Here is a 27,542-nt window from a genome sequence, read left to right as displayed (position 1 = left end):
GGATTGTTTTGCTATTATTATTATTATTAGGTTTTATTTAGATATTGTGCTTATTTATATTTGTTAGATTATTATTTATCTATTAGGAAAGATATATGTATATTAGTATATAAAATAAATTTATTACAAGAATTTGTTAATTACTCGTTATTTGAATGGCTGCAAAAATGCGTCCAATACAGATGAACTTCCAAATATCTCGGGTCCCACTTAGAAGAAACGTATAGTCTTCTAATTATTACGGCTAGTCGCAGTTGATTATTATATCATTTGAGGAACCCTGCAGTTCTTTCTAGCTCATCATATATCTAACCATGTATTCAAATCTATTTGAGTCTATCTCTACTTTACATATTTCGATAAGAATTTCTGATGATATTCCGAATTCAACGTATCACTAGTATATTTTTCTTTCTTCTCATCACCCTTCTTTTTATTCTTATTATTACTAAATGTAGTCAGCAGTCTCCAACTTTTCTTCTTCTCAGGATTATTGGTTGGATTTTTAGATAGATTTAATATCGGATTTGATGAAAGTGCTTTTTCCTGTTTTTTCGATTCTTCTTCTTGTTTTCGTTCTTGTCGTATTTTTTCAATTTCGGCAAGAAGTAACGCTGTCTCATCATCGTCGTCGTCATCCTCCTCCCCCTCATCATTACTATCTTGTTCACTTTCTTCCAGCAGCTGATCTTGTTCATCAAGACGTCTTTCTTTCTGACCTACATCATCTTCATTATTCTCACCAGGAACTATCCTACTTCTCTTCCTCCCGGGCTCATCCTCCTCATCCAGCTCCCGTTGGGCTAGTTCCAACTTCAACTCCTTCACAGCATCATGATATCTCTTTCCCGGAATATCTTGTCGATATTTCAACGAAGTTTGTTGGGGTAGTGCACGTGAATGAACGATTGAATCACGTATTTGGATAGATTTACCTCGTTTTGCTTCTAATGTTGGTCTATGATTTGTTGTCATTGTTGATATTCGATGTTGTATGGAGATGCTGTAATATTTTTGGCGTTTATGATTTTCTTTTTTGTGTGTAGAAAGACTGAGATGGGGATGGCCGGGTAACGATATGAAGAGAGGTTGGATTTAGTAAAAGTTAAGATTTTGACGGAGAATTTAATCAACCGTCAAGGTCATTCTTACTGGATAATATCAACAATAACACTTTGTTCCATTCATTTCCATCTAAACGCATGAAAATCAGTCCATTTATTATTTAAATGATTGTATAAGGAAGAAATAAACAATAAGTCTGGATTTCTTCCGAATAAAGAAAGAAGTGGCTGCAAATTGATAAAAAGCACGCGGCCTCAAAAAATTGAAAAATAAAAAACAATAATGCTGGAATAATAATAATTAATTGACAGGGGGGTGGGACGTTAATGTGTCAATCGGATTATTAGATTATTAGATTATACATAACACACACATACATTGTATTGATAAGTGTGGGGAGAATCCAAAGCCCGATTGATATGATTATTTGTTTTATGGGAATTTCTGAGATGAAAGTATTTCCCAGCTTTTCTTACTCACGTTTGATACGAAGCAAATGAATGAAGTGAGTGCCAAACGATGGATTGTGCGTAGATCTATACGAGTTGAAGTTAGATATGACACACCCATAGATTCCGGAATTGGATATCCTTCCGTGGATGGATAACGGCCTTGATAAGGGTTTAACGGCGGAGATATAACCCCATTAGTAATGGCTTATTAAAAAGAAAAATCGAAGCAAGAGTGTAAATTGATTAGATGTTGAATATGTGCCTTACGCGATATTTGTAATATCAGGCAATTATACAAGGAAATAAGAACGAATATCACCGATAGAGCCCTAGCTTATCAATTCTTCGTATTCATAAGTAGTGGTATCCAATTAGAATTTGTAAGCTGTTTGTATTACCATTTCGGAATAATTTTAATTTCCCGAAAAGAAACGATTTAGTTTGTTGTTAAAGACAATCGAGTGAATTCAAGAATGAAGCTTAGAATAAAGAAATTAAAAATAAAATCATCCCTGTTAGTCGACGACCGGTGATACCATCCATCCCCTCTTCTTATTTGCCAAGACACAATTCAACTTGACGTGGGTTTTAAATTGAAACAATAATAATAATTTATCCAAAAAGAATGAAAGTACATTGTTATTTAAAAATCCAACAAATTTTGGTGCTTCTAGAAGTAACGCCCGAGGAAATTGACTTACTCATTGTATATTATCACATGCAAAGAATGGACATTTCATAACTCGATACAAATGTATAAATATAAAGTGTAAAATAAGCCTATTATTAGAAGTCTGGGGTAGAAGTTTCTATTAGCCGCAACCGCAACTGAAACATAAATTAATTTACATTTACATTCTTCTTGGGGGAGATTAATTATTATTGGAGATTTTGTGGGAAGAAGAAAAATAAAAAAATAAAAAAATTATTCGCGAGAAATTAGTACTTCCTAATTAGGAAGTCTTTCCACGAGGTACTCGAGAGATGAGTTGGGGAATGAATGTGGTGATGATGATATGAATACGGTGATTATTTTCCGGATGAAATGGCTATACACAATGAAAGAACAGTTGCCCGTATTTCATTTGCTGTCCCACTTGACTGTTTTATTTCTTACCCAACAAAATGGTGTCGTTACGTTGTTCATCATCATACAATACAATTATGTTGTAAGGCTTAAATATTTTGATAGTTAATTTATTTTTCTATAATACCCCACCTCCTCTTTCTTCGTTGTTCTTGCTGTTGTTCTTCGTTGTTCTTGTTCTTCGTTGATGTTGTTACTTCAGTTGGCTGATTGAATGATTTGAAATATTTTTAAGGCTTCTCTCTTGTAGTTAGTTACCCTTTAGTAATGGGCTTTGATTTATTGTTCTTATTAATCGGATTAAGTTTGTTTGTCCCGTAAAACCGAAATAGAAATTAAACCTTAAAACACAAAAATCTTTATTAATTAATTTAAATTATTATTATTAAATCACCACTCACTTACGTTCATTCAATAATTAATTAATATAAAGTCAAAGGAAAAGAACGGAAAAATATTTACTATTTGTTGGATTTTTCTTTGTAGTTACTTAGAGTTAAAGTAGAATAAGATGTTTGTATTTCCAGCATTTGATTCTAATTACAAAACAAGAAAGAGAACATTCAAATGTTGTTCTAATTGTCGAGTCAAAAGAACTAAATGTGATATTACTGCTTCTGATTATGAATTAATGGGTTGTTTAAATTGTAGAAAACATAAATGGTCTTGTTCTTTAGTTAAAGGAAATCCACAAGAATCAACGGTAGATGAACAAGTACCCAGGCAGATACAACCAGTACAACACCAAATACAAGTACAACTGCCAATGCCACCTCCTTCATCATCATCTCAACAATCACCAGCACAACCACTTGCAGGATCAAGTACACTTAGTATGGAAAACATTCATACAACAATACCAAATACTCCAACTGCACCGTCTTCATTCACTTCAGCAATGTCAGGTACACCCGCTCGGAGATTTAGTTCCGCCTCATCAATTGGTTCAATGCCACCATATCAACCAATGGATATGACTAGAATAACCCCACAATTTTTACATGATTCTTTTAATTTTAATATTTCAAGTCATCTGGATTCAACTTTCCAATATTTAATTCATGGACATCCAAAAGTAGTCATGTCATCTACTGAAACTAAAGATAAAACAATTTGGCATGAATCTGGGGTTTATGTTAATACTGGTAAAGATGGTGATGAATCTGATACTAATAATAAATCTAAGAAGTATAAAGTTAAACATTTTGGTAATGATTTAGAGAAACAATTTTATCTTAAATCGGAAAGAATTTATCAATTCTTATTATCAATTAATGCTTTTACATTATCAAGTCCTGAATATCCTTTAACTAAAGAACATGAATTCAATTTATTAAATTTATATTTCTATAAAATCAATTCAATATTCCCAATAGTTTCAGATCATTCATTTTGGGAAGAATATAATAACAATAAAGCACAAAATATAATGATTTATTCAATGATATTAGTCATCGCCAAGGATAAACTTGCAGAACCAATCTTGAAACCTGTATTCCTTAATGGATCAAGAGCAAGAACGGGTGAACAGATCTATGACATGACTCAAGAACAATATAATATCGAATTAGTCAAATTCTTAACTGATTTAGAATACAAAATCCGACAAATCTTATTAATCCTTCCCCAATTAGGTGATGAAGATAAATTCAGTCGTATTGTCATTCATTTATTATTACTGTTACATTTCGGCTATGATCGATTGGGAAACGAACAAAGTGCCCATGATTTAATGGATTCCATCGGGATTGCCACGGCAATGGGAATTCATATGAAACGATTACAACAACTGGCTGAATTTATAGAATATTCAACTAATCTATGGTGGTGTTGTTATATATTTGATAGATTTAATGGATTGGTGAATTCAAGACCATGTTTTATAAAATCAGAAGATTTTAATGTCGATTTACCTTACAAAAACATCACCTTATTAAAAATGGTACAAATTGCAAGAAATTTAGAAAGTATGTTCTTTGCCGTATTTAGACCATTTAATAATAATAATATCCCATCAAATGATTCAATGGGAAGATATTCAAAATTCAATCTTGATGAATTTCAAAGAATAGAATTCGAATTATGTGAACAAGAACGAACTTCCTTCTCCCATCATCAACAACTATTCAAAATCGGCAAAACCACCGACTCCCTTCCTGATTACATCACCGACGCCACCCATTTCATCTCCCGTATGGTAAACAACGTCGTCATCCTCGCATCCCAAAAAGCCAAATATGACAACCCCGACATCCCCAACCACATTCCGGAGGCATTAGCGCTCAGAGCAAGTCTGAATATGTTATGGTATCTCTCGCAAATGGACGATCGATACGTGACAAACATCCCCATGATCCCATGGTGTATGTCCCTTTCGATGGCTGTGGCACTCAAGAAAAAGGCCAGGACACATTTGACGAAATATAATTTCCCCGAATATGAACAATATAAGGATGTATTCGAATTTGAAGATTATCTTGTGGAATTGGAAAAGTTTGCTCCGACGTATTGGGTGGTGGATGAGATATGTAGGTTGACTCGGGATTTTGTTAATAAATTATTGAATAAGAAGAAATCCGGTAGTGGTAGTAGGAAGAGAAGAACGAGTGCTAAGAATAATGAAAAACTGGCTGGACTGGTTAGGAAGATGATCAGGCTGGATTCGCTGCTGGGGGTGGTTGTGAATACGCCGAATAATAATGTTGTGAGAAGTGAGGGTTCCCCCGTGATGGCTGTCCCACCACCCACTGGGGTTCCCATACCTGTGACAACCACCACCAACAATATAGATAATTCCCCATTGGTGCCACCAGGCACAAGTGAGGATATTTCAGGTTCGGTGACTACTAATTCGGTAGCGGGGTCGGTGACTTCTGATATGTTTGATCAATATGATCAATATTTTGAATCAATGCAAATTGATATCTTTAATAATGATTTCTTTACTGATGTACCTAATGTGATTAATTTACTTAATTAAAAGAGTGAATGTATTAATAGATAGATAATATGTGTGTGTATATGTGTATATAATATAAATGAGTATATGTTTATTGTTCGTCTTCGTCCTCGGATTGGATTTCGTCTTCCCAACCTTCTTCTTCTTCATCAGCGGTTCTCTTTGGTAACAATTCACTCATGATTGGTCCACCTAATGCTTGTAATAATTCATTCACTTGATCAACCAATCCAGGATCACAATCTTCTACGGCATCACTATTAATTATCTTATATCCTGAAGTTAAAGACGATCTAGCTTCTTTCAAAATAGTTTGAATATCGGGATTATCAGATTTCTTCAACACTCCAACATCAATATCTCGATAATCTTCCTTAATTTCACCACCAGAACTGTGATGGTTTGATAATAATTGTTTTGCTTTAAATAAATTCGCCAATGCTTCAATATAATAACTATCCAATACCGATTCATTAATATCCTGAACACTACTAGCAATAACCATCGCAACATCATACATCTCCAATTCAACCGCAAACCTCGATAAGGTCAACAATGGTTGGATTAATTCCACATATTCCATCCCAACATCAAATGCATCCTCCTTATTCTCAATCAATTTGTTGGCAGAATTTTCTAATTCCATTTTCTTCCTCAGGAATAATTCCCAAGATTTAGTCAAGGCATCAATAGCTTCCGCTGGACGTTGTTGTGAGATACGGATGGATGAAAGTAATGAATATGCCTCGGCATTCCCCGGGTCGAGGGATAATGAATATTCAATCAATTCATTACATTTCTGTTCTGCTTCAGGGGACATACATAAATCAGTCATCCAGATTTCAATCTGAGCAAAAATTCCCAGATTGAGTTTTCCCACTATCCAATGTCTCAACTTGTCTACATCCCCATCATACAATTTCAAAATCTCATCATCAACCCCGTCTCCGTTGTTAGTTTTTTCCAATTGTGACATCAACTTCTTCAATCCAATATCTATAGATTCCACCCCATCCATACCTCCAATAATCTGACCAAGATACAAAAACTTTTCGGCTCCAGATTCTGCTTGTGGGTCTAATTCACAGGCTTTGTATAGGACTTGGTAGGCTTGTTCGAGTTGATTGTTTTCTAATAGGGTTTCTCCGAATATGGTCAAGAATGGGATTGAATCGAGATTGGAATTGAGATGAGGATGGAGGAGGGAGAGGGCTTGGTCGGGTTGGGATGTTTCGAGGAGGGCTCGGGCTTGGGATATTATTTCGGAGGACATACTGCTGCTCTTATGGGGTGTTCTATAAATGTGTTGGTGTCTCCTATGGAAGTAATAGATTGTTGTTGTTGATGATGATGGTGATGGTAGATTGAAAAAAAAAAATTCTCATCTCACACTAAAATTAATATTTTTCAAGATCTCATCTCAATCCACAATCCCACCAAATCAAATAACAACCAACAACCATCTCTATCTCACATGCCATATATGAGAACGAGTTCTGTAGAAAAGTCCACGAAGATGGTGATGAACTCCACGACATACAAATCCCTTCATAACGAATTCCAAATCCTTTCCCTCCTCCACCACCGGTCCAAAAACCAACACCGCCAATCCCAATGGTTTTGTCACCTAAACATCTACATCCGACACCTTCGCCGGATCCTCAAGCTCCAAATCGACATCCATCGCCTCCAACCCCATCCCAACAAATATCGCCAACGCGTACTTCACAAATCTGATCAGATTGTCAAATTGGCTCAGGGGTTGGTTAAGCGGACGAGGGGGGCATATTGGGCGTATAATTCGATATTGTGCTTGGGTCAGTTTATCAATCTTGGATTTGCGTTGATTGGCGGGTTGGCTAGGATATATTCTTTATTGGTGGATATACCCGGTGTGAAACCAATTGGTGGGATGAATAATAGTATAGAAGAAGTTATGAAAGAAGGCGGAAAGGGGGAGGAGGAAGAGGGGGATGATGATATTGGGGAGGAAGTTAAGTATGAGCCGGAAGTAGAGCAGGCGATTCCTGAGAAACGAAGGAGTGAGGACGGGGACGGAGAGAGTATAGATGATATCTTTGGCAGGCCGAAGAAGAAGAAGAGCAAGAAGAGTAAGGAGAACAGTAAGACGGAGACGGGTTCTATTGATGATATCTTTTCGAGTTCTCAGAAGTCAACTCCACAACCTATAGATGATGCTTCTTCAAGTATTGATTCAATCTTTGGAGATACAAGCAAGAAGCAAAAGAAGAAGACAAAGACGAAAAAGAAGAAGAAATCAAGTGCAATTGATGATATCTTTTCATAGAGTGTATAAGTATACAAGTTAACGTATAATAAATGTATAACAATTTTTCACAATAAAAACAAAAATATATAAATAAGGTTTAAATAAAACAAACAAAACAAAGTATAAGTATACAACAAACAGTATATAATAAACACATTGTAGTAGTAGTAGTTGTAGTAGTAATAATAGTAGAAGAATCCTTCTTCGAATAATGAAAATAATACAAAAATAACCATAAATATCAATCAATCAAGTAAGTAAAATCCCGTAAAAATACAATTAAAAATCCCATAATAATAATAATAACCATAACCATTCATTAATCCCACATCCTCTATAAACCGTCAACCACCATTAAAACTGATACATAACCTGAGTAGGTTGTTGGTGTTGTGCTTGAGATTGACGAGGATGTTGATATTGTTGATGAACAGCATGATGATGATGTACAGGATGGAAATTCAGGAATTGAATGGCCCCACCAACTGGAGATTGATTATTACTATTCAATTTAACAAAATTAACAACTTCATTAAAATTATTAAACGTGGCATTATTCAATTGATCAATATCAAGACAAAATTCATCATCATAATCATTCTCATGATCAACTGTGTTACTAGTTGTTGTTGAATGTCTGATATCGAATTGTTCAAATGATGGTGGTAGTTCTCTTCTTGGTTGTGGATGAATATGTTGTTGTTGTAATTGTTGTTTGTGAGGATATGTAACGTATGGGTTTGCGTTCATGGTATTATAATGGACAGGTGATTTACTTGAAGTTGATGAGATTGGAGTATATCCACCTGGAGGAGAAGTTGAATTAATTGAAGATTCAAATGGAGTAGCTCCACTAGTTAAAGATATTGGAGTATCCATATTATTACTTTCTTGTGAAGATTTCCTCCTGGTACTATTTGGACGACTAATAACCGTGTTATTATTATTAACTTCATCTAAAACTTTTGAAGCATAAGGTAATAATTCAGGATCAACTTCTTTATTCTTTTCCAATTGTTTTCTTAATCTATTTTTAATTCTTGATTTCCCTTTAAAACCAGTTGGTAAGTATTTACATTCACCACCTTCAACATGTAATTCACACCATATTTCAGCATTAGGGAATGGTTCACCACACATTGAACATTCACCAGCTGATGATGAACGTTCTTTTGTCTTTGTTCCCTTTGGATATTTAAAATGACGTGATTTTAAATGAGTCTTGTAAGTATCACGACGTGAAAACCCACCATTAGGATGACATTTATGAGTGATATTATTTTCATCAATATAAATACTGATCTTATGATATGGACAACTATAAGCTTTATTAACAGCATGTTTCTTTAAATGACGAGTTAAATAACCTCTAATCTTAAATGTAGCATCACAATGAGGACATTGATGAACTTTGTTACCATCTGATCCTTCATCTTGAGATGAGATTGAATCTTTATCATCTGATTCATCTAACATTAAAGAGGATTCATCTTCTGGACTAAATAATGTTGTAGCAGGGGTAACACTTGATTGATGATCCTTAAGGGTATCTTGACGTTCCATCTTTTGTGATAAAGTTGAATCATTTGAAGTATTAGAAATAGTTGGTGATAATTCAATTGGTGGTTCTTCCTTTATTGGTTGTTGTTGAATCTTAAATGCATCTAATTCATTACCTGGTGTAACAGAAGTATCATCAGTAAATGCCCATTCTATTTCTCCCTTTTCATTCTTAAATGGTAATAATCTTGTAGTTAATCCTGTACTACATGCTTTTGGTTTTGGTATATCTTTATTAATTATTGATTGTGGTTTATCATTATTACTAATCACGTGCTGTTCAATAGATGGAAATAAGTCTTGTGTCTGAATAACACTCTTTCTCTTTCTTTTTGTCTTTGTCTGTTGTTGTTTATTAGTGTCTGTCTTAGTGTCTGTTGTTGTGACAGTGGTTGTTGGTTGTGGTGGTAATAATAAATTTGGGATAATATTATATAAATATATTACAATAAATTTAATCCATTTAATTATTAATGAAAATAATGAACCTGTGTCTGCAGTGTCTGCTGCTTCTTTAGTAGACACTACTTGTTGTTGTTGTTGTACTTTATGTCTGGTACTCATCATCTTGATTAATTGATTATCTATTAATTGAATAGTTTGTCTGACTGTCTGTTTGATTGGTTTTAATATAATGATTTTCAATTAAAATGAAAAAGAAAAAAATGCGTGACCTTTTTAATTTTGTATCGGTTGTAATAAAAACACAGGCGGTGTTTACTGTTTAAATGTGGCTTGAATAACTTGTAAAACTAGTTGAGTTGAATCTTTAATGTCTGTCTGATTAAATAACAATCTGATTGAACGAAGATATATATCTGTCTGTCCGTAATTAAATGTATAAATTAATAATTACAAATTGTAGGAAAAAGTTCAAGAAAAAAAAAAAGGGGAAAATTAAGGGAAAGAAAAAGGGAAGAAGGAAAGGAAAAAAAAAAATGAAATGAACAGAAAAAATCTTTCTATTGTGTAATAAAATCAGACAATTTACTATAAACAAGTGTAAATCTCAGTCTGACAATTACCAAAAAAAAACTTTAAAAAATAATTGATTAAGCAACAAACACTGCAAAAAAAGAAAAGAGACTTTTTTTTTGTTTGGTACGAAGTTTACTTCTACATCATCTTCATTTTTCATATTCATTCAACATTCCCCCTATATTTTATTCGTATTTGTCCACCATCATCTCTCTCTCCTATCTAAGGTTTTTGTAAACATTATGTTAAATCACGTCATTCTTAGCCAAAAGAAAAGGATCTCAGAAAAGAATGATCCTTCTGAGATTAATGTTTGTAAATGTGCATCACCCAGATCAGGCCGTTATTATTACGTCTGCCAAAGGTTTTTTTATTTTTTCACATTCTTTATTCTATTTGCTCAGACATAAAAAAATAAAAAATGAGTGAGGGAAACTTGTGCGGCATTATAGAACTTTAAAAAAATATTTATCATTGTTAACCACAATTCACTAACAAAAGTGGGGGGTTGACTCTCCCACTCCACCAACCGACCCAACCCTGAAACGAATTACGTATTATTACTCCCTAACTAATAGTCTATTTTTAGACAGACTAAGACTATAGATAAACCACTATTCCACCCCCTTCCTCTCCTAACCTCCCCCCCTCAACAATAATCATCGTATATCAATTGAACATCCCAACAAACAAAACAAATAAAGAAAATTTTAGCCACCATAATTTTACATAAAGGAGGGGCAAACGTGAATCAAATATGCAACAAAACAAATCAAAAATTGTCTCTAAATCTTATTGTTGTAAATCCACAATTATGAATCATATTTCAATCTGCCTTTAACTGAATTGTTCTACGCAGTTGATGGAGTATATCCTCTTGATAACTCAATTCGCTAATTATAAAAAAGAAGTATCATCCCTCCCTCATCCCCTAAAACGATATCGTATTCCTGTATTTATCTCTCCCACATCTCACCTGATTATTCATCGTATAAGAACAGTTAGTTAGTTTACGAGTAGAATAAAACTTTTGGCCAAGAAGTGCATTATCAGGGGTAGATCTATGATAATCATTCGATAATTAAATTAAACTCTCGGCATCAGTTATCTAATTGGGAAGTTTTAGATTAAAAACTTTAGTCTGAATTTGGTTTGTCTTAGTTGATGACTAAAACTTAAATTCTATTGAAAAGAAGGCAGTTGTCAATGCCTAGTGAAAAGGTTATGCAAGGTTGATTGAATGTAATTATATAACTATCTGGAATCTTAATTTAATATCTAGCTAGGTATCTGAGATCAAATTGTTGGTTTCCTCATCTTGCCCGATGATTTTGAATGGTTCCTCTAAACAGCACATAATATCCAAAAAGAAAACATCTTTACAATAACGTAAGCCTAGACCATCTCGTATCCAGAAACGAGGCATCTATTCCATAGTAGGCTGCAAATCGAAGATGCGCTTTTTGGGAATTATTAGTAATTCTACGTAATGCGCCCACAACAACAGGGCTCAGCTTGTTGATTTCTTGGCTGATCTAAAGAAGGACAAAAGTACAACCCACTTGCATTCGTATTTTCAAGATCTGATGTCTAATGAGAGGGATAAGGGCAACAAACTGTTGTCGTAAGATGATTACCGGATAGTTTTGACCAGTAGAGAGAGAGAGCGGTCTAATATTGAGATAGTCTGTCATAAAATGTAATACATTTGATGTAAGGATGCAAGGAAGCGTCTGGTCCTCATGCGAACCTGTTGGTTGACTTGTGAATGAAGGTACTAAATAGATCTTGAGACCTCCTCCAATGTGTATTATATGATAATACCTATTTAACAACTTGTTTCAAATGTCAATTACTAGGCTCCAATGTTGCACTCCATTTACATGTGACATGATCTCTGTTTGAATGTAACTATACAACACTTTCACCGTGTTCAGTGCTTGTTAGATCGCTTACACTTCTAATTAGACATAAATAGTCCATCTCACAACAGGCTATCACAATATTGATTGATTCACCGCAGATATATATGTCTTAACATAGGTTACATATTTCTATACACATATAAAACCGCTCTGGGGGAAACATAACTCTTGGTAGAAGAAACCCCTTATATTATGTTTCTTATACATAACCTAAATATATAGCTTATTGAATATCAAGTGGTGGAAATGACCTCATTTTCCTAAATTGTAACGCAATGGAGCCATATGCTCACTGGATACACTACGAAACACAAAAAACGGGAAAATAAGGTGTAGATGAATAATTTAAGCTAACCAATTTGAAAGCGAAACCACTTCTAAAGAATAAGACCATCTCTGATTATTGTTAACGGAAAATATCACTTCTAATTTATGGGATGAATTCCCAATCAAAGGGGTAGGAATCCCTAAATTCAAATATCCAAATCAATTGGAAAGTTATCTGAGCACGGAATAATTTGGAGCAATTAATAGCACGATTTTTACCACCCATCAAGATGAATAAAGTTGAACGAGATGTGAACATTCAATCAACTCCGCGATGCAGTGTATATCATTACTGAAGATGAAAAAAATCAACGGTCGTCGTGATCCAGACATCACGACTAAGCTAATTGATTTTCAATCGAGATTTGAAAAGATCTGGAGAAGTTTCGAAGAATTAGGTAGATCCAATACCTATATTGAATTTGTCATTAAGTTATCCGATGTTGTTGTTTATGTATATTCGGGAATCTCAGGAGAAAAAATGACAAGAATTTCTTCAAATTTATGAGGAAGTGTTATAGTGAATGGTTGGCCAATAAGGCAGCCTTAGTGTCCACATATACCATCGAATGTTAAACTCTAAATTAAACTCCAAGCCTTAGCATATTGGAGTTCAGTATCATTGTTTTTGTGATATATGTCCTTCTCTTCAAACAGAGGGAATGGATCTTCTTGAGACCATATGCAGAAGCTGTAGCAAATAATTCTGAAAATTCAGCATATTCAGAAAATTCAGAAAACTCGGAAATACTTTGAATAAGAAGCTTGAATAGAACTTATTCGACAACAACATATAAATCTTCCATCCATCAGTCGTCTCATAAGTATATATCAACTAACGTTATCACACATAACTATCCCTTTCTCCAATATTTATTATTGAGGAATCTGGGAGATATATATATTAATATACGATTTCCCTTTTATAGTTTGTAGTCGACCTTACGCACATAACGGGCTCTCTGATCAACAGACAACAACCCAAACCCTACAAGACCGACGACATTAGTACATACGTAGGCTGCATTATATAGCCTATGGTTTAAAGCAAGCACCTCTATGCTGGAATATCACAATGAACGATTTATTGGTCAACAATGGTTATAACAGATTAACTGGTGAACTTGGTCTATACTCAAATGGTAAGGTTTATATTGGTCTATATGTGGATGATTTACTCATAGCAGGTAGCCTGATTGAAGACATTAATAAGGCCAAGTCTCTCCTCAAGCTGAAGTTTCAAATGAAGGATCTTGGTCTAGCAAAGAAATTTTTGGGAATGAATATACAACATAAACCGAGATTATATTGGCAAGATGGTATTGCAATTTGAAAAACAACAAAGTGTCAAACTCAATCACTCAAATGTTCCTGCAAGTCCAAATGATAGTTTCGGTCCAATTAATGAACAGCTTGCGTCATGTGATGCTTCGAGTTATAGATCACTACCACACATGACATTAAATATTTGAAAGCACGAATTAAGACATTCTTTAAAGGCATTGGGTATAATACTTTAACCTCCCTACCTTCTCAGGGGGGGTTTGGTTTACTTGATTTGGGGCAACAACTTAAAGGTCGTCGCGCCAAATATGTATGGGAGTCTTTATCCAATGTTACGGATTGGAATTTTATTATTTTCCGGTCGAAATTACAACAGTTCGTCAACGAAACATCTGACTCCTACTACACCAACTCATTTTGTACCACTACAATTCCATGGTATGCTTTTCTGATTCGGTTGACAATTAACTACAAAGGTCAAGATCAGTTTATTCCGAACTCCGTGATATTTAACCCTACTGAAAAAGCGTATTTATCGGCTTCGTTTGAAATTGCGCGCGTGATTCGATGTCAATTCGTTGCTCAGCCAATAGCTTACACACCTCGACTATTTGAATCTTCTTAACCCATCTACTGCTCCACCTTTAGTTAAGCTTTTTTAACAACTTGATGAAGGCTCATTCCATAGTCGTTCGAAGCAATTCAATTTAACTAAGAGCAAAAGTATTACAACGGTTGGTCTTCTTTATACGGCTTAGGTTAGGATTGATTCTTGGGCCAAATTCTTTGCCAAGCTACTGAAAGCTAAACATCATTATGCTGATGGATTAGATATACTCTGTCACTTCAATTTGGTTCATGGCACGCGCCATTCTGAGTTCTGTGGACGTTCCCTTTAGAGAACCGAACATGATTGCAGACAATAAACCGTTTCTGTTGAATCTCTAAGAGCTTATATGCTTTCCCATCAGTGGCATAACCAACCATTAAACATGGAGCAGCAGCAAGCTGTAGTTTCGATTGACGTAACTAGGAGGGTCCCAACGGAAAACGAACACAACCAATTAGTTGAAGAACGTTCAAAGAAGGTGGATAGTTTGACCAAAGCTGCATGGGAGTTTACCTGTGGAAGTTGGTGGAAGACGGTTGCGAATAAATGCAGCACATTGAATAGACAAGGGCCAGAAAAGGATGCTAGCCGACTTACTTACTAAACCACTCATGAGCAAAGATCCGAACCTGATTGAAGACATTAATAGTGCCTACTGAAGCTGAGTAGATGGCCTTAGCTGAGACCACTAAGGAAGCGCTTTGGTTATTACAACTATTCAATCAATTTGACATCACTGTAAGACTACCTGTTACTATTTATGAGGATAACCAATCTACCATTCAACTTGCAAATCATCCAACTACTACCACAATATGATACTGCTTCCACCCACCCTCTTCAACTTCCTCTCCGCTGTCACCTTCAACTCCCTCCCTGCAATAGGACGGAATTATTTCCACCAGTTTTATAGTAAATGTCCCATCACCAATATCAGTTGGGAGCAATTCTACCCGGTTAATCTCCCCCCGGAAACTTCGCCAATTTATTTGCAATGCAGATTTATCCCCTTGTCAATTATTTGTGCTTAACCGTTACTTTCATGACGACTCGGGTTTTTCATTATATTTCTGTATGTTGATGTGTACAAGAACTAGAATGAATGGTATTATCAGAAAAGATTAAGGGGTCACACCCTGTTATCAATAGTTTCCTTAGAATTTGGGTCACGCACGCATCGCAACGGAAAAGAATCTGGATGTTACCCGGCCTATGAAAAATACCGTATGTGCTTGATCATTATCTCGGAGTTTAAACTAATGACTAAGCTAAACGTAATACTACTAGCAGGTATTTTACGACATTCAACCAAAGGCCAAAGGTTAGATAAGTTCTAGATACAGAAACACCTATCGCTTTGCACACTCCATCCTGGACGATATCGTACGACGGGCGACAAACAACCGATCAATGTTTACAATTTGATTATACTGCCAAATAAGTGGCACAAGGACTCATGCGTTACGTTATTAAACTTTTAATGGGAATACTACCCAATGCTGTATTCTAGTTGAGGTGAAGCTTTTCTAAGCCAAGGAGCCAATATAAACTTACACTGGCACATATTATTGATTGGAGCCATCTATGTGTAAGGGTTTAATGAGTTTGCTATTCTAACTTCGACTTGAAATTTTGAGAGTATTCAACTAACTTCATTGAATGAGCAAATTGATTTTCCCTATTGAGGTAGGTACATGATCCAAAGAATTATTAATCCTTACAACTGCAGCTTCATAAAATAAAATCCTTCAGCAATTTTCCGGTTAGATTACTCTAAAAAAAACGTTTACGACCGTTGAAAACAAAGGCTTCTAAATTTTAAATGTTTTTAGTATTATTTTTAATAAGAACGGGTGATTTCTTGGCACATAATGACCACTAACAATGAAAACCCCTTAATTATTCCGCGAGTATTTTTTATGTAATTAACTTCGAATAAGTCACAAAGCTTTTTTCCCGCATTAACGATGGGTGTGTGTGTGTTCCAATCTAATGGGGTGACATTTGCCCTTTTGGGCACTAAAACGTATGTTTTTTAACATAACAGGCGTTTGTTGAAGGCGAATACCACTTAGCAGGGAAATTTAAACATAATCATTACTAATAAAACTGATTCCCAATATTCTATTTCAAACTTAATTGTAGGAAACTCAGGCACCCGAGTCAACCGATAACGTAAATCGTCACGGTGTAGATCACGTGCATAAGAAGCCCATTTCAACGACTACAATGGTCATCTCACTTTGCTTTTTAATTATTAGTAATTAATTTATTTGAGATAATGCAAGATATCCTTGCGGCACGAATATTCCACAATCTGTCGATCATTTATTCTGCATGGTTCGATCGGAAAAACTAAAAAGGCTTAAACGGAACAACTTTTAAAATAATAATCACAAAATTATTTATTCTATTCATCACAAAAAATATTTGACACAAAGTCAAAACGAACCCTTTATACAGAAAAATTAAGAACTGGCCATTTTTTGATTATAATCAAAATTAGCCTTACCAGAAATAGAAAAATTTACACTCAAATACTCATAAAATAATTAGATGAGTATTAATGATCAGATATCTGAGATGAGGGGTTGCTGAAAAGTATTGAAAGTACTCCAGTCTACAGGTCATCAAGTCCGTCCGTCTAGAGATTTGTAAAGAAACTTTAACATAAGATGCGGCACGTTCCAGAGGGAGATGTCTTGTGATTTTCTACTCTCTCGGGGAGGAGTTAATTGATGTCACACAAATAGAAATATGGGGAATGTTAGAAGAAAAGGCTGTTGTAAAATCGTCATTGTCTGTTGCAAAGGTTGGCTGTTTTGGTAAAAGCTAGGTTGTCTCTAAGGGCCGAATAAAGTTTGGCAAATCCTGTTTTGGAAAATCTCTTTGCTCTTCTACAAGCAATGCATATATTTGGAGTAAAAGTGTCAATGTTGAAGAGTATGCAATGTAACTGGTCTTCAACCAGTGAATTCTATAGTGGTTTGCTTCATGCTGAGAGTGCTTTTGTAGCTAATATTGAAAATGCTTATCAGCCCCCAATATGAACTTTGCCGTATGTCTCCTTTGGTGTTTCACTTTGTGGCCCTTGATAACCCATAGCCGTACAATTTTCATCCCAAGAAAACATTTAAAATTCTGAAACGAAAAGCTTAATCCGAGGGTCTTAACTTCCACCCCTCCGCCTAATTTTCTTGTGGGAAAAGTGAAGATGTGACATTCTTGGCAATTTACTAAAACATTTCCTTCACTTCTTGGAGACTTCTCTTCTCCTCCCATGGCACTTGATGGTGCTTGCTAGCTGAGCAATCGAAGATTTCGGCATTCGGGGTAGTTGATGCCGTGATAAAAATTGAAACAAGAAATCACAAGCCAGCTCTACCAAACCTCTACAATTTCTTTTTACTCCATTTGAATTTTTAGGTTAGTTGGATGTAAAGCTTATTCAGAAAGTATAAGCCTATCTTTACCCTTTCTTTTTTTAAAATTTAAAAATGGTTCCATATTTTCGGGGGGGTTGTGTCTTCGGAAAAACTACGGCTAAACTGAACAATAGACATAACGTCAATTATTTTATTATGCGCAATAATGTAGAGAATGTTAATTATTTTCCGAACAACAATAATAATAATAAAAAAAAAATAAAACGTATTGAATTAATCAATAATAATAATAAAATAATCTATATGTATCTAAACTAAATTTCTACATATCTATGCAAAATCAATCGATAGTAATAACAAATTAAAACAGCAAACATCAATCAATAATAAACCAACCGAAAGCTATTATATGGAACCACCTAAAGAAATAACCTTTTGTTTTAGTATTTCATTTTCGTCCATTATTTGTTTTTCTCTTTCTTGTAAATAAAGAATATAATCAGTTGCCTTTTCTAAGATCATTGACTTATTAAGTCTGGCACATCCATTGTCGGCTTCGTCAGTCTTTTCACCAGTTTCAAATGCTGTCTTTTCCAATGCCACCCAAGGAATGATCTTTTGAATGCCAGCTATCTTTGCATTAATATTTATTCTATATCTCTTTTCTATCTTGTTATGGGCTTTCTTTTGTACTTCGGTTAACTTCTTTCTAGGTGCTCTTCTTTTAGGTTTACCAGTAGGTGTTTTTCCGTTACCTCTAGTTGGTGATGTGTTGGTACTGGATGCCACTGATGAATTTCCAGATAATGGAGTAGCTTCAGCATTAGAAATACTAGGTGACATTACTGGGGTTGTAAGATATGATTGTGGAGTATTATTGAGTTTTATTTTGACATCGACTGGTTCAGTTTTTAATATATCTTTGGTATCAAATATTGTTTCTAAGGTTTCAAGGTTTAGGTTTTCTCTTTGGCTAAGTTTCATATTTGCTTCTGCCAAATTTGGAAGTATGACATCATTAACAACTGCATTGGAAGCAGGGGTATTATAAACGTTTCCATTGGTAGCAACTCCGAAGTTGGATGGGCTATTAGTAATGGAAGTTTGCTTAGATGAGTTTGCAGATTCTGGTTGGCTGAATATGGCATCGTCATCGAAATACTGTGAGAAGTTAATTGGTTGTGATAAGTGTTGTGGTGGGGCCAACATTGCGTGTGTTCCTGAAGGGCTATTGATAGTTGTGACTGGTGCTGAGTGTACTATAAAGTCGGTCATCCATTCATTGACATTGTCACTTACATTGGACTGTACTTGCATTAGGGGAGCGGTATATGTGGCTTCCATTAATCCGTAGTTTATGTTGAAATTGTTAGGTTGATAGTTCTTGTTGTTAAGTGAGCTCATTATTAGTAATTGATGGTAATTGATAGTTATACAAAACAAAAGAAGAAAACAAAAACCAACTTAAACTTTTTGGAAAAAACTGATAAAGGGGATAATTCTCATGTTTAAATATCATAATGGTTTCTAGATTGAAAGTGGATTTTTCAGGTTACAGCTACAAACCTGTTCATGGGTAATCATTCTATTTTTCTTTCGCTAAGAAAAACATTAAAAAAATAAAAAAATAAAAAAAAGCTTAAGGAACACTGGGCTGCCTAGAATCTCATAAAGAAAAAGGAAAAAAGAATCACCTCACTTTTCGTAATTAGTGGAAAATTTTCTTGCATCGTGTTTTTTTCTTGATTCAAAAATGTGTCACATTGGACAGGCTATTTTATTATTCCATAAAGCATATTTCTAGTTTTTTCTATTTTTATTTTTATTTTTTTTATTGTAACTGAATTTATTTTTTCTTTGCGGAATAATTTTTTTCTATTTTTGCGCTGCACACCGGCAGTTTTTTCCGGATTTTAGTGCATTCTTTTAAAAAATAATTCTTTTTTCTGGATTTTACACCATTTCCGTCTAAGTCCAAAATAAACAAAGGAAATCCCCAATTTGCAACTAGTCGATATGAAATGGCTAAACTTCTTTAACAATAGATAGATACGTCATCGCTGGATAGATGGTATGTTTATTAAAAGAATCGTATGAGTTGCCCAAGATTAGATAAAATTGATGTCAGAGTTCCAACACTAGACACACGTTTTTTTTTAATTTTCTAATTTGGTCAAGTTTACAAGAAAAATATAAAATAAGAAAAAAACTCTTGGAACTTTCGTTTATAGAATACTTTGACAAGAATACTACCTAATATGGGAGATAGTCATCTCCATTCAATTTCGTATTCTTGTCATGTAGATGAACCCAAGAATTTCTCCGATATAAGTTCTTAAAGTCGACAGATCTTGGTCTACTGAGAAGGGGGGGCGGGGCAAGAATACAAAATCGATGATGCTGATGAGATTAGAACTTCTCTTGTACGTCTTGTTAACGGAAATCAGATAATGACTTTCCAATGAAAGTTGTTGATGAAATTTTGTCAAAAAGTATGTTACATTTATTTCAAACATGAAATTTTAGGAAGTTGCAAATTTCGCAGTCAAAAATTTTTTTCCATTGATTAAAGGTTGCATTTTCATCTTAGATTCAAATATTTAGCCCATTTTATTGTTCACGATTTCTTTTTAGTTCGATGTTCTGAAATACTAATGATTCATCTCTGATCTCATCTCATTTATTTTAACTTGTTAACCGAAATGAGGGACCTCTTTTAGATCGAATAGAACTTCTTATTTGGAACTGTGGGAAACGCACGGCTCAAAAGAGTTGAGAATTTCCCCCACCAAGTGAAAGAAATAAAGAACAAATCTTGGAGATAATACGAGATAGCCTTGTTAAAAAATGATACTAACGCCTCCCATAGGGGACCTAGTCATTCAATGCTTTAAGGCGTATTTGGTAACAGTTTTTCTTGTTTGCAGTTCTTGGTATTTTCTATTTTTAATTTTTGTATATCTTCCAGCCTTAAAAGAATGATGGATTTTATTTTCCGTTTTGCCTCCTTTGCAACATCAATCTTTTTTTTTAAACATCACCGAAAAAAAAAAAGAGAACAATCTTGATTGTACTCTTTTCATGAAATTAGGAGTTTGCTAAATCTATATTCAAATTAATTCCATCTATTTACATCATTAGCGCAATTCATAACTATGTCAGATTCAACCAGTAAAGTCAGAGTTCCAAGGAAACAAGTTAGACAAAAGAAATCTTTAATTGAAACTTATGTGACTCCAAAATTCAAAAAAGATTTAAAATTTGGTGCCGTAGCATTCGTGCTTATGTGCATTGGAATCTTCCACTATGCCTATATAATGAGGCAATTAGTGTTAGATCCATATATGGAAAAAAAGAGATTAATACCATTGGTTATCGTATTTCTTGTTAATGTTATCTTTTTGGGCTATTTGTTATTATGGAAAGCTTATCCAATAGTTTATGCCGAAGAAATTGCTCAAGAGAAAGCAGAAACTGAACAATTAAGACAAGCGGAACAAGAACAAAGATTGAAAAAGAAAGAATAGATGGTTCTCGACTTTTTGATATCTCTATATTTGACTCTAATGTAACCTCAGCTGATACAATGTATTAGTAAAATTTATTAATTAAGTTCATAAATTTAGTAAATATTTAATTCATATATAAACACTTTAAATTGAAATATTATACACAAGAAATTTCATAAAAAGGAACCACAGTCACTTGCCAACAGATGCGGGGTTTAGCTTCCAACCAAATGTTCCCCAGAGATGACAGCACGCATATTCTTCTTGTTACCTCATCGAATCAATTTTATAACTTACTTAACCCCTTAGCCAAGGCGGCACCGTAAAGACCAAGAGAAACGATGGAGATTAAATTGAGTAAGGAAGAAATTCCATGATATTTACCAAATTTCTTGGATAAGGCGGTAAATTCTTGGGTAGGTTCGCCCTTGTCATCTTTATCTTTATTTTGTTCAACCAATTGATTTCTTTCTTCTTTAATTCCTTTACAAATTGGTAATAAGACAAAATAGTTCAAAGCACCAGCAACTGAGGAAACTGCCAATACAGCACCTAATCCCTTTCGACAAGTCTTAATTGGGCTAGTTAATCCCAAAATAATTGGAGCAAGCGTTTGACCAACAAAATAAGTTGGAAACACTTTATTTTGTAAGTGACTAAATTCTTCTCTTGTTAATTTCTTAAACACTAATGGTGATACAATAAATGAATAATAAAATGATCCACCAAAAGCAACTGAATAAAATAATAAATGATATGGAGCACCAGTGTTTAATCCTAATCTGTTAATCATTGTGAAATTGTTTTGTAATTTGTAGTAATAATAGTAGTAGTAGTAACTATGGTCTTCAAGAAGAATTGACTTTGATTAGTGGCAAAAAAATATGAAAAACTTAATTGATCTTTATATGAAAAAGTTTGTTTCTCCCTCTCCCAATGGTATGATTTCAATTTGAATTTAATTAAGAGGAAAAAACCATACGATGTGAAGTATCTTCCTCAAAAAGTATCCCCCTTCGGACTTATCGGTATTCTTTAACATAAACTTACTGATAAACAATATATGTCAAGATTAACGTTTCAATTGATATGTACTCATCTCTCATTGTATTTTGTGTTATTTGATCTGCTGATATCTCGTTTAAACTAAACTGCTCCATAATCAACAATGGAGTAACCATGATTGGTCCCCCTGGGCACCAAAAAAAAATAAAATGATATCCCATCATCTATTGACTATAAATATAAATAAGAACAATCTAACTATAACTACTACTCTACAACTTCTCTATCATTTTAAAGATATTCTCAAGTGCATGTTGTCTAACTGGTTCTTCATAATTCAAAATATCTTTTGACAAGACATTCAATTGATCTTTACTTAACCAAACAAAATCACTTTGTAACCCCAAACTTAATTCATTATCAATTGCAACATCTTCATTAGACGATTTCTTCAATTTTGAAGTTTGTTCATAATGTTTTGCTGCCAATTCTGCATTATCCACAATAGAATCAGCAATTCCACACATTGATGCAACATTCATCCCAAATGAACCAGGTGCTGTACCTTCCTCTAATTTATATAAAAATGTAATATTTCGAGAATGATTATCAATAATAATCCCCATTCTAAGTGGTTTTATTTGTGGATGGTTTTGGAATGAATGACCCAATGTTCCATAATGGGTTGCGAAAAATCCTAATGATTGTAAATGAGTAGCTAAATGATATAATACAGATTCAGCAATAGCAAAACCATCACTACTTGAACCACCTCTACCTAATTCATCTAATATCACCAATGATTTCGGGGTTGCATTACTCAAAATCTTCTTTGTTTCCGATAATTCAACAAAAAATGTTGATTTTCCTTGCATGATATTATCATTTGCACCCAATCTTGTCATAATTCTATCTACGGGAGTTAATTCGGCCGATTCAGCTGGTAAATAACATCCAATTTGACTTAGAATCACCGCAAGTGCGGTTGTTCTCATTAATGTAGATTTACCAGCTGCATTTGCTCCAGTTAATAATCCAAAATGAGGTTCATTTCCACCAAGCATAATATCGTTAGGAATAAATTCTTTTGTACTTATAAAACATGGATGTCTTAATTCTTTAAAATTGATATATCCTCGATCTCCTTTCACGAATTTTGGACGACATGAAGGATATCCAATAGTTTCAGAAACTTTAGTTAAAGCTAATAAACAATCAATATTGGCCATACATTGGATTACCTTCATCCAAACTGAATAATGGGCATCAAATTTACCATACATTCTACTCTTCAATGTTTCACAAACCATTTTATGTAATTCTCGTTGTTCCATCAATTCACGAACTAATTTCCGAACTTCTGGTGACCAATATCTTTTCACTTTTGATGTGGCACCCATTTGTTGCCAATCATGAGGAACTTGTTTAACTAATTTGTTTGGGAATTCAATAAGATAGATTTCCTTTCCTGAATCACGATAGAATATTTCTTGAGATTTGAATCGCTTCTTATATTCCTTCAAATATTGATCTAACTGTTGTTCCAAAGCCGTTATTTTTGCTTGTGAATCATCAAATTCTTCATCTACACCAGTAGCAGGGATAGTAATATCAGTCTTGGCTTTTTCTCTATCGAATGCATCATCCCATTCCAATGTCAATTCCACCATTTGTTGAGGAAATTCCTTCAAATACTTATATAATGCTCCACAATCAGTACTAATAAATCCCTCGAATTGTTTCAGGAATCGAGCAATATGTTCGAAACTTTCAATCACTCTTAAGAAATCGCGGAATTTTAATGTACCAGCATGAATTCTGGCTAATAATCTTTCCAAATCAGGTAAAATACTCAAACAATCTTGAAGCTTAGCTCTTAATTCCAATCCATCATTCATTAAATAATCAATTGTATCATATCTTTGATCAATTTCATCGATTCTCATAAGTGGATGTAAGACCCATCTTTTCAAATGTCTTTTACCGAAGGAAGTAGTGGCTCTATTCAATAGTTTGAATATGGTTCCTTTATCACCACCATCAGAATTATTATTTAAGACTTCTAAATTATTTAAAGTTATACCATCCAAAATCAAATGAGAAGTTTCATTCTTGGATATTTTATATTCATTGATATTCCCAAGACTCATTATACTTGAATCAAGTTTCAAAGTTTTCAAATAATATAACAATCCTCCAAATGCATTGAATGCTACTTGATGATTTTCTTTAAATGTAACTAATGTTTTAGGAAACTTGGAATAATCATCCAAATCAACCGCATTATAATATTTACCACTCACGAGATTTTCCAAAGTTATATCACAATCCCAAAATTCCGTAATTGGATTCAATTGATTCCAGATTTGATGAGAATTATGAGCACTAAATTTCAAGATCTTAGTGGCAATATTACAAAGATTCCCCTTTTCACAAATAATTTCTTTTGGTTTAACTTGAGTAATTAATGTATCTAATCTAGTACATTCTTGGTCATCTTCAAATTCAATAAGATTTAATTCTGAAGTGGATGTATCCACAAATGCAACTCCAAATATCTTGGTGTTTCCATCTTCACTTTCTTCTTCTTTAATACTTAAACAATAAGTCGACATATCATCACTAATCATATCCAAATCCGTCAATGTCCCAGCAGTTAAAATACCAGTTAATTCACGCTTAATGATCTTTTCTTCCTTAGTTGCACCCCCTCTCATTTCTTTAGCCAACAAAGTCTCCTTTTGATCTACTTTAGCGACTTTATATCCATGACTAATGAATTCTTTCGCCCAGTATTCAAATGACATTTCCGGAATCCCCGCCAATTTCATATTTGCTCTCCCACCACCAGCAATTTTTAAATCAAATTCAGTATTGGCAATCATGGCATCATTTTCATATAATTCATAAAATTTCCCCTTTTTGAAAAATACAACTGTATTATACATTTGTGATTTAATTTCCCAATATTGTTTTTCAAATGGGGTGAATTTTGACCAGGCTGATTGGGGGACGTATAATGTCCGGGGATCATAATTTGGGTCCGACATTGGACGCTTTTCTCCATCTTTGATGTCAACTAGCCAATGGTACCTTTCTTCATTTTCTTTGGCAAATGATTTTTTGGTTGATGATGGTGGGGTGAAGGTACCCTTAGCGATGGTTTTCTTAGCTAATGGAGTTGAGATTGGAGCAGATGTATAAGATGAATTTGCATTAAATTTATTTCCAAGGACGTTGGAAGTTGTCATTGATGATTTAACTGGTGTGGACCTTTTCGTAGGAGGAGATGTACTACGCTTGGCTTTCCTTTTGGATTTACTTATAGGCACATCATCAGCATCTTCATCGTCATCTGCCAGTATTTCTGCATCACTTTCTTTATCATCATCAACTATGAAATCACTCATATCATCATCAGATTCCACATCAGAAGGTTTGAAATCAGGTTCATCTTCACTATCACTAGGCATAACTTTTCTTCTCTTTCTTTTGCTAAGCACTTCATCTTCACTATCGGATTCAGCGTAATTGATTCCTTTGTTACGACCTGCTGACCGACGATTTGCAACTGGACTGGAATTCATATTATTTTCAGCCAATGGTCGTTTACTATACTCTGGAGATGATCTAGTTGGAGCTTTTGCTTTTACTGGAGGTCTACTAGGAGTTTCTGTATGAGCTTCCGGTTGTGATGAAGTCATCATTGTTGTATCTCCATCTTGGTCTATTCTACTTTCATTCTCTTTATCACTGTTCGTATCAAGTTTGGTGGATCTCGATTGCAATGGAGATGACGAAGGTGGAGGTGCTTGGGTAACCGATTGTTTTGGTGGTACAGGGTCTGTTGATTTGGCAGCCATGGGTTTAAAGAACGACATTAAGGATGATTGTTTTTTCTTGGAATTGGTACTTCCACCGGCAGAAGATCCCAACTTCTTGGAAGTAGGTGTCTTCAGTGGTGTTTGTGGTTTCATCTTTCTATTGATCTATCTACTACCAGCAAAAGTAAGTTCAATGGGGTTAATCTAATCAATGAATATTGAATGTTATGAAAAATTGGTTGTAAAAAAGAAAACGTGAATTGGAGAAAAATTCAATTCATGATTTGGGGGATCTTTTTTGGGGGGCACAATATTTCAACGCGTCATTTTTTTGTGGTTTTTATTTTTGTTTTATTTTTTTGCAACAGGCGCGTGTTTTTTTACTCTTGCAACACAAAAATTGAATTCTACTTTGTGACTACTTTTTTTGCAATCAATCTTCCCAACTTGACTTTTTGCAAACAAAAGACAATGAAGCCATATCTGTTATTAATCTTATTATACTTAGCAAAGACATTGGCTGTAGTTCCTGATCATAGAGATCTAGATAAACCAATACTCAAAGTATCAACAAGAAATTACAATAAACAAATCATCATTGAAGCACTTCAAGATGTTGCAAATAAAGTAACATTAAGTCCATCAAATTTATCTCGATTTCAACTGTGGACAATAGAAAGTGAAAGAACATGTATTGAGAATTCAAATATCAAATATTTCCTTCGTACAATTAAATTAACTGATAAAATATTTGAAGCTTCTGAATGTAGGACAAACACTAATCCAAATTTTCAAAGTATTCTACAGCCTTCTCCTAATATTCATAATTTATTATTAAGGAATCCTGATCCAGTTGATTCTCAATTGATTACTAATTTAATGGATCATTTTGGTCATTATGAACAATTTAAAGATTATAAATTTAATGATTTCAATAATTTGAATTATGATTTACAATGTGTTATAGATTATCAAGAATTAATGCAAGTTGGATTTAAAGAAACAATAATTGAAGTTACATTAGAAAGAAAGGTGGAAGTTGATGAAACTTGTCAGTTCAAGAGATTAAATCCTCAATTTCCAGGGTTCCTGTATGATCATGTTCCAGTACATTTACCTGTTAATGGAACATTTTATTGTCACAAGGGGAAATCTAAAACTTGTAATCGAGCAATTGCTGAATATAAAAACTCAAGATATAAATTAATTGATCTGTAAAGTTAGTAAAAAATCAAATAGCTGGACTTAGTATTATATTTTATATATCAAAAAATACACAAT

At 34.1% G+C, this 27,542-nt stretch overlaps 10 protein-coding genes across 10 annotated transcripts; 4 read left to right on the top strand and 6 right to left on the bottom strand. All coding sequences in view use genetic code 12, as the record gives it.

Annotated features, from left to right (window-relative positions):
• Nucleotides 1-342: 342 nt before the first annotated feature.
• Nucleotides 343-975, bottom strand: J8A68_005804 (U2-type spliceosomal complex subunit; the record flags this gene model as incomplete). Its single annotated transcript, XM_049409910.1, has 1 exon — nt 343-975. The coding sequence occupies one exon, from the start codon at nt 973-975 to the stop codon at nt 343-345; it is 633 nt and encodes a 210-aa protein (XP_049260920.1).
• A 2,140-nt stretch (nt 976-3,115) lies between these two features.
• Nucleotides 3,116-5,584, top strand: J8A68_005803 (uncharacterized protein; the record flags this gene model as incomplete). The annotated part of the gene is made up of 1 exon (XM_049409909.1): nt 3,116-5,584. The coding sequence occupies one exon, from the start codon at nt 3,116-3,118 to the stop codon at nt 5,582-5,584; it is 2,469 nt and encodes an 822-aa protein (XP_049260919.1).
• A 70-nt stretch (nt 5,585-5,654) lies between these two features.
• On the bottom strand, nt 5,655-6,836 carry J8A68_005802 (uncharacterized protein; the record flags this gene model as incomplete). Its single annotated transcript, XM_049409908.1, has 1 exon — nt 5,655-6,836. The coding sequence occupies one exon, from the start codon at nt 6,834-6,836 to the stop codon at nt 5,655-5,657; it is 1,182 nt and encodes a 393-aa protein (XP_049260918.1).
• Nucleotides 6,837-7,037: 201 nt separating this feature from the next.
• RMP1 (Rmp1p) lies at nt 7,038-7,871 on the top strand (the record flags this gene model as incomplete). The annotated part of the gene is made up of 2 exons (XM_049409907.1): nt 7,038-7,082; nt 7,305-7,871. 2 exons carry the CDS (start codon nt 7,038-7,040, stop codon nt 7,869-7,871), a joined length of 612 nt encoding a protein of 203 aa, XP_049260917.1.
• A 336-nt stretch (nt 7,872-8,207) lies between these two features.
• STP2 (Stp2p) lies at nt 8,208-9,980 on the bottom strand (the record flags this gene model as incomplete). Its single annotated transcript, XM_049409905.1, has 1 exon — nt 8,208-9,980. The coding sequence occupies one exon, from the start codon at nt 9,978-9,980 to the stop codon at nt 8,208-8,210; it is 1,773 nt and encodes a 590-aa protein (XP_049260916.1).
• Nucleotides 9,981-18,328: 8,348 nt separating this feature from the next.
• TYE7 (regulatory transcription factor TYE7) lies at nt 18,329-19,327 on the bottom strand (the record flags this gene model as incomplete). The annotated part of the gene is made up of 1 exon (XM_049409904.1): nt 18,329-19,327. The coding sequence occupies one exon, from the start codon at nt 19,325-19,327 to the stop codon at nt 18,329-18,331; it is 999 nt and encodes a 332-aa protein (XP_049260915.1).
• Nucleotides 19,328-21,078: 1,751 nt separating this feature from the next.
• On the top strand, nt 21,079-21,450 carry J8A68_005798 (uncharacterized protein; the record flags this gene model as incomplete). The annotated part of the gene is made up of 1 exon (XM_049409903.1): nt 21,079-21,450. The coding sequence occupies one exon, from the start codon at nt 21,079-21,081 to the stop codon at nt 21,448-21,450; it is 372 nt and encodes a 123-aa protein (XP_049260914.1).
• A 268-nt stretch (nt 21,451-21,718) lies between these two features.
• Nucleotides 21,719-22,225, bottom strand: J8A68_005797 (uncharacterized protein; the record flags this gene model as incomplete). The annotated part of the gene is made up of 1 exon (XM_049409902.1): nt 21,719-22,225. The coding sequence occupies one exon, from the start codon at nt 22,223-22,225 to the stop codon at nt 21,719-21,721; it is 507 nt and encodes a 168-aa protein (XP_049260913.1).
• A 484-nt stretch (nt 22,226-22,709) lies between these two features.
• MSH6 (mismatch repair ATPase) lies at nt 22,710-26,414 on the bottom strand (the record flags this gene model as incomplete). The annotated part of the gene is made up of 1 exon (XM_049409901.1): nt 22,710-26,414. One exon carries the CDS (start codon nt 26,412-26,414, stop codon nt 22,710-22,712), a length of 3,705 nt encoding a protein of 1,234 aa, XP_049260912.1.
• Nucleotides 26,415-26,732: 318 nt separating this feature from the next.
• On the top strand, nt 26,733-27,479 carry J8A68_005795 (uncharacterized protein; the record flags this gene model as incomplete). The annotated part of the gene is made up of 1 exon (XM_049409900.1): nt 26,733-27,479. The coding sequence occupies one exon, from the start codon at nt 26,733-26,735 to the stop codon at nt 27,477-27,479; it is 747 nt and encodes a 248-aa protein (XP_049260911.1).
• Between the last annotated feature and the right edge of the window lie 63 nt (nt 27,480-27,542).

Source organism: Hemisphaericaspora subhashii (assembly GCF_019202705.1).
Source record: "Hemisphaericaspora subhashii strain CBS 10753 chromosome Unknown scaffold12, whole genome shotgun sequence".
In the NCBI taxonomy this organism is placed as follows: Eukaryota; Fungi; Ascomycota; class Pichiomycetes; order Serinales; family Debaryomycetaceae; genus Hemisphaericaspora; species Hemisphaericaspora subhashii.
The sequence above is the reverse complement of the archived record's forward strand: the minus strand, read 5'-3'. Positions and strand labels throughout refer to the sequence as shown.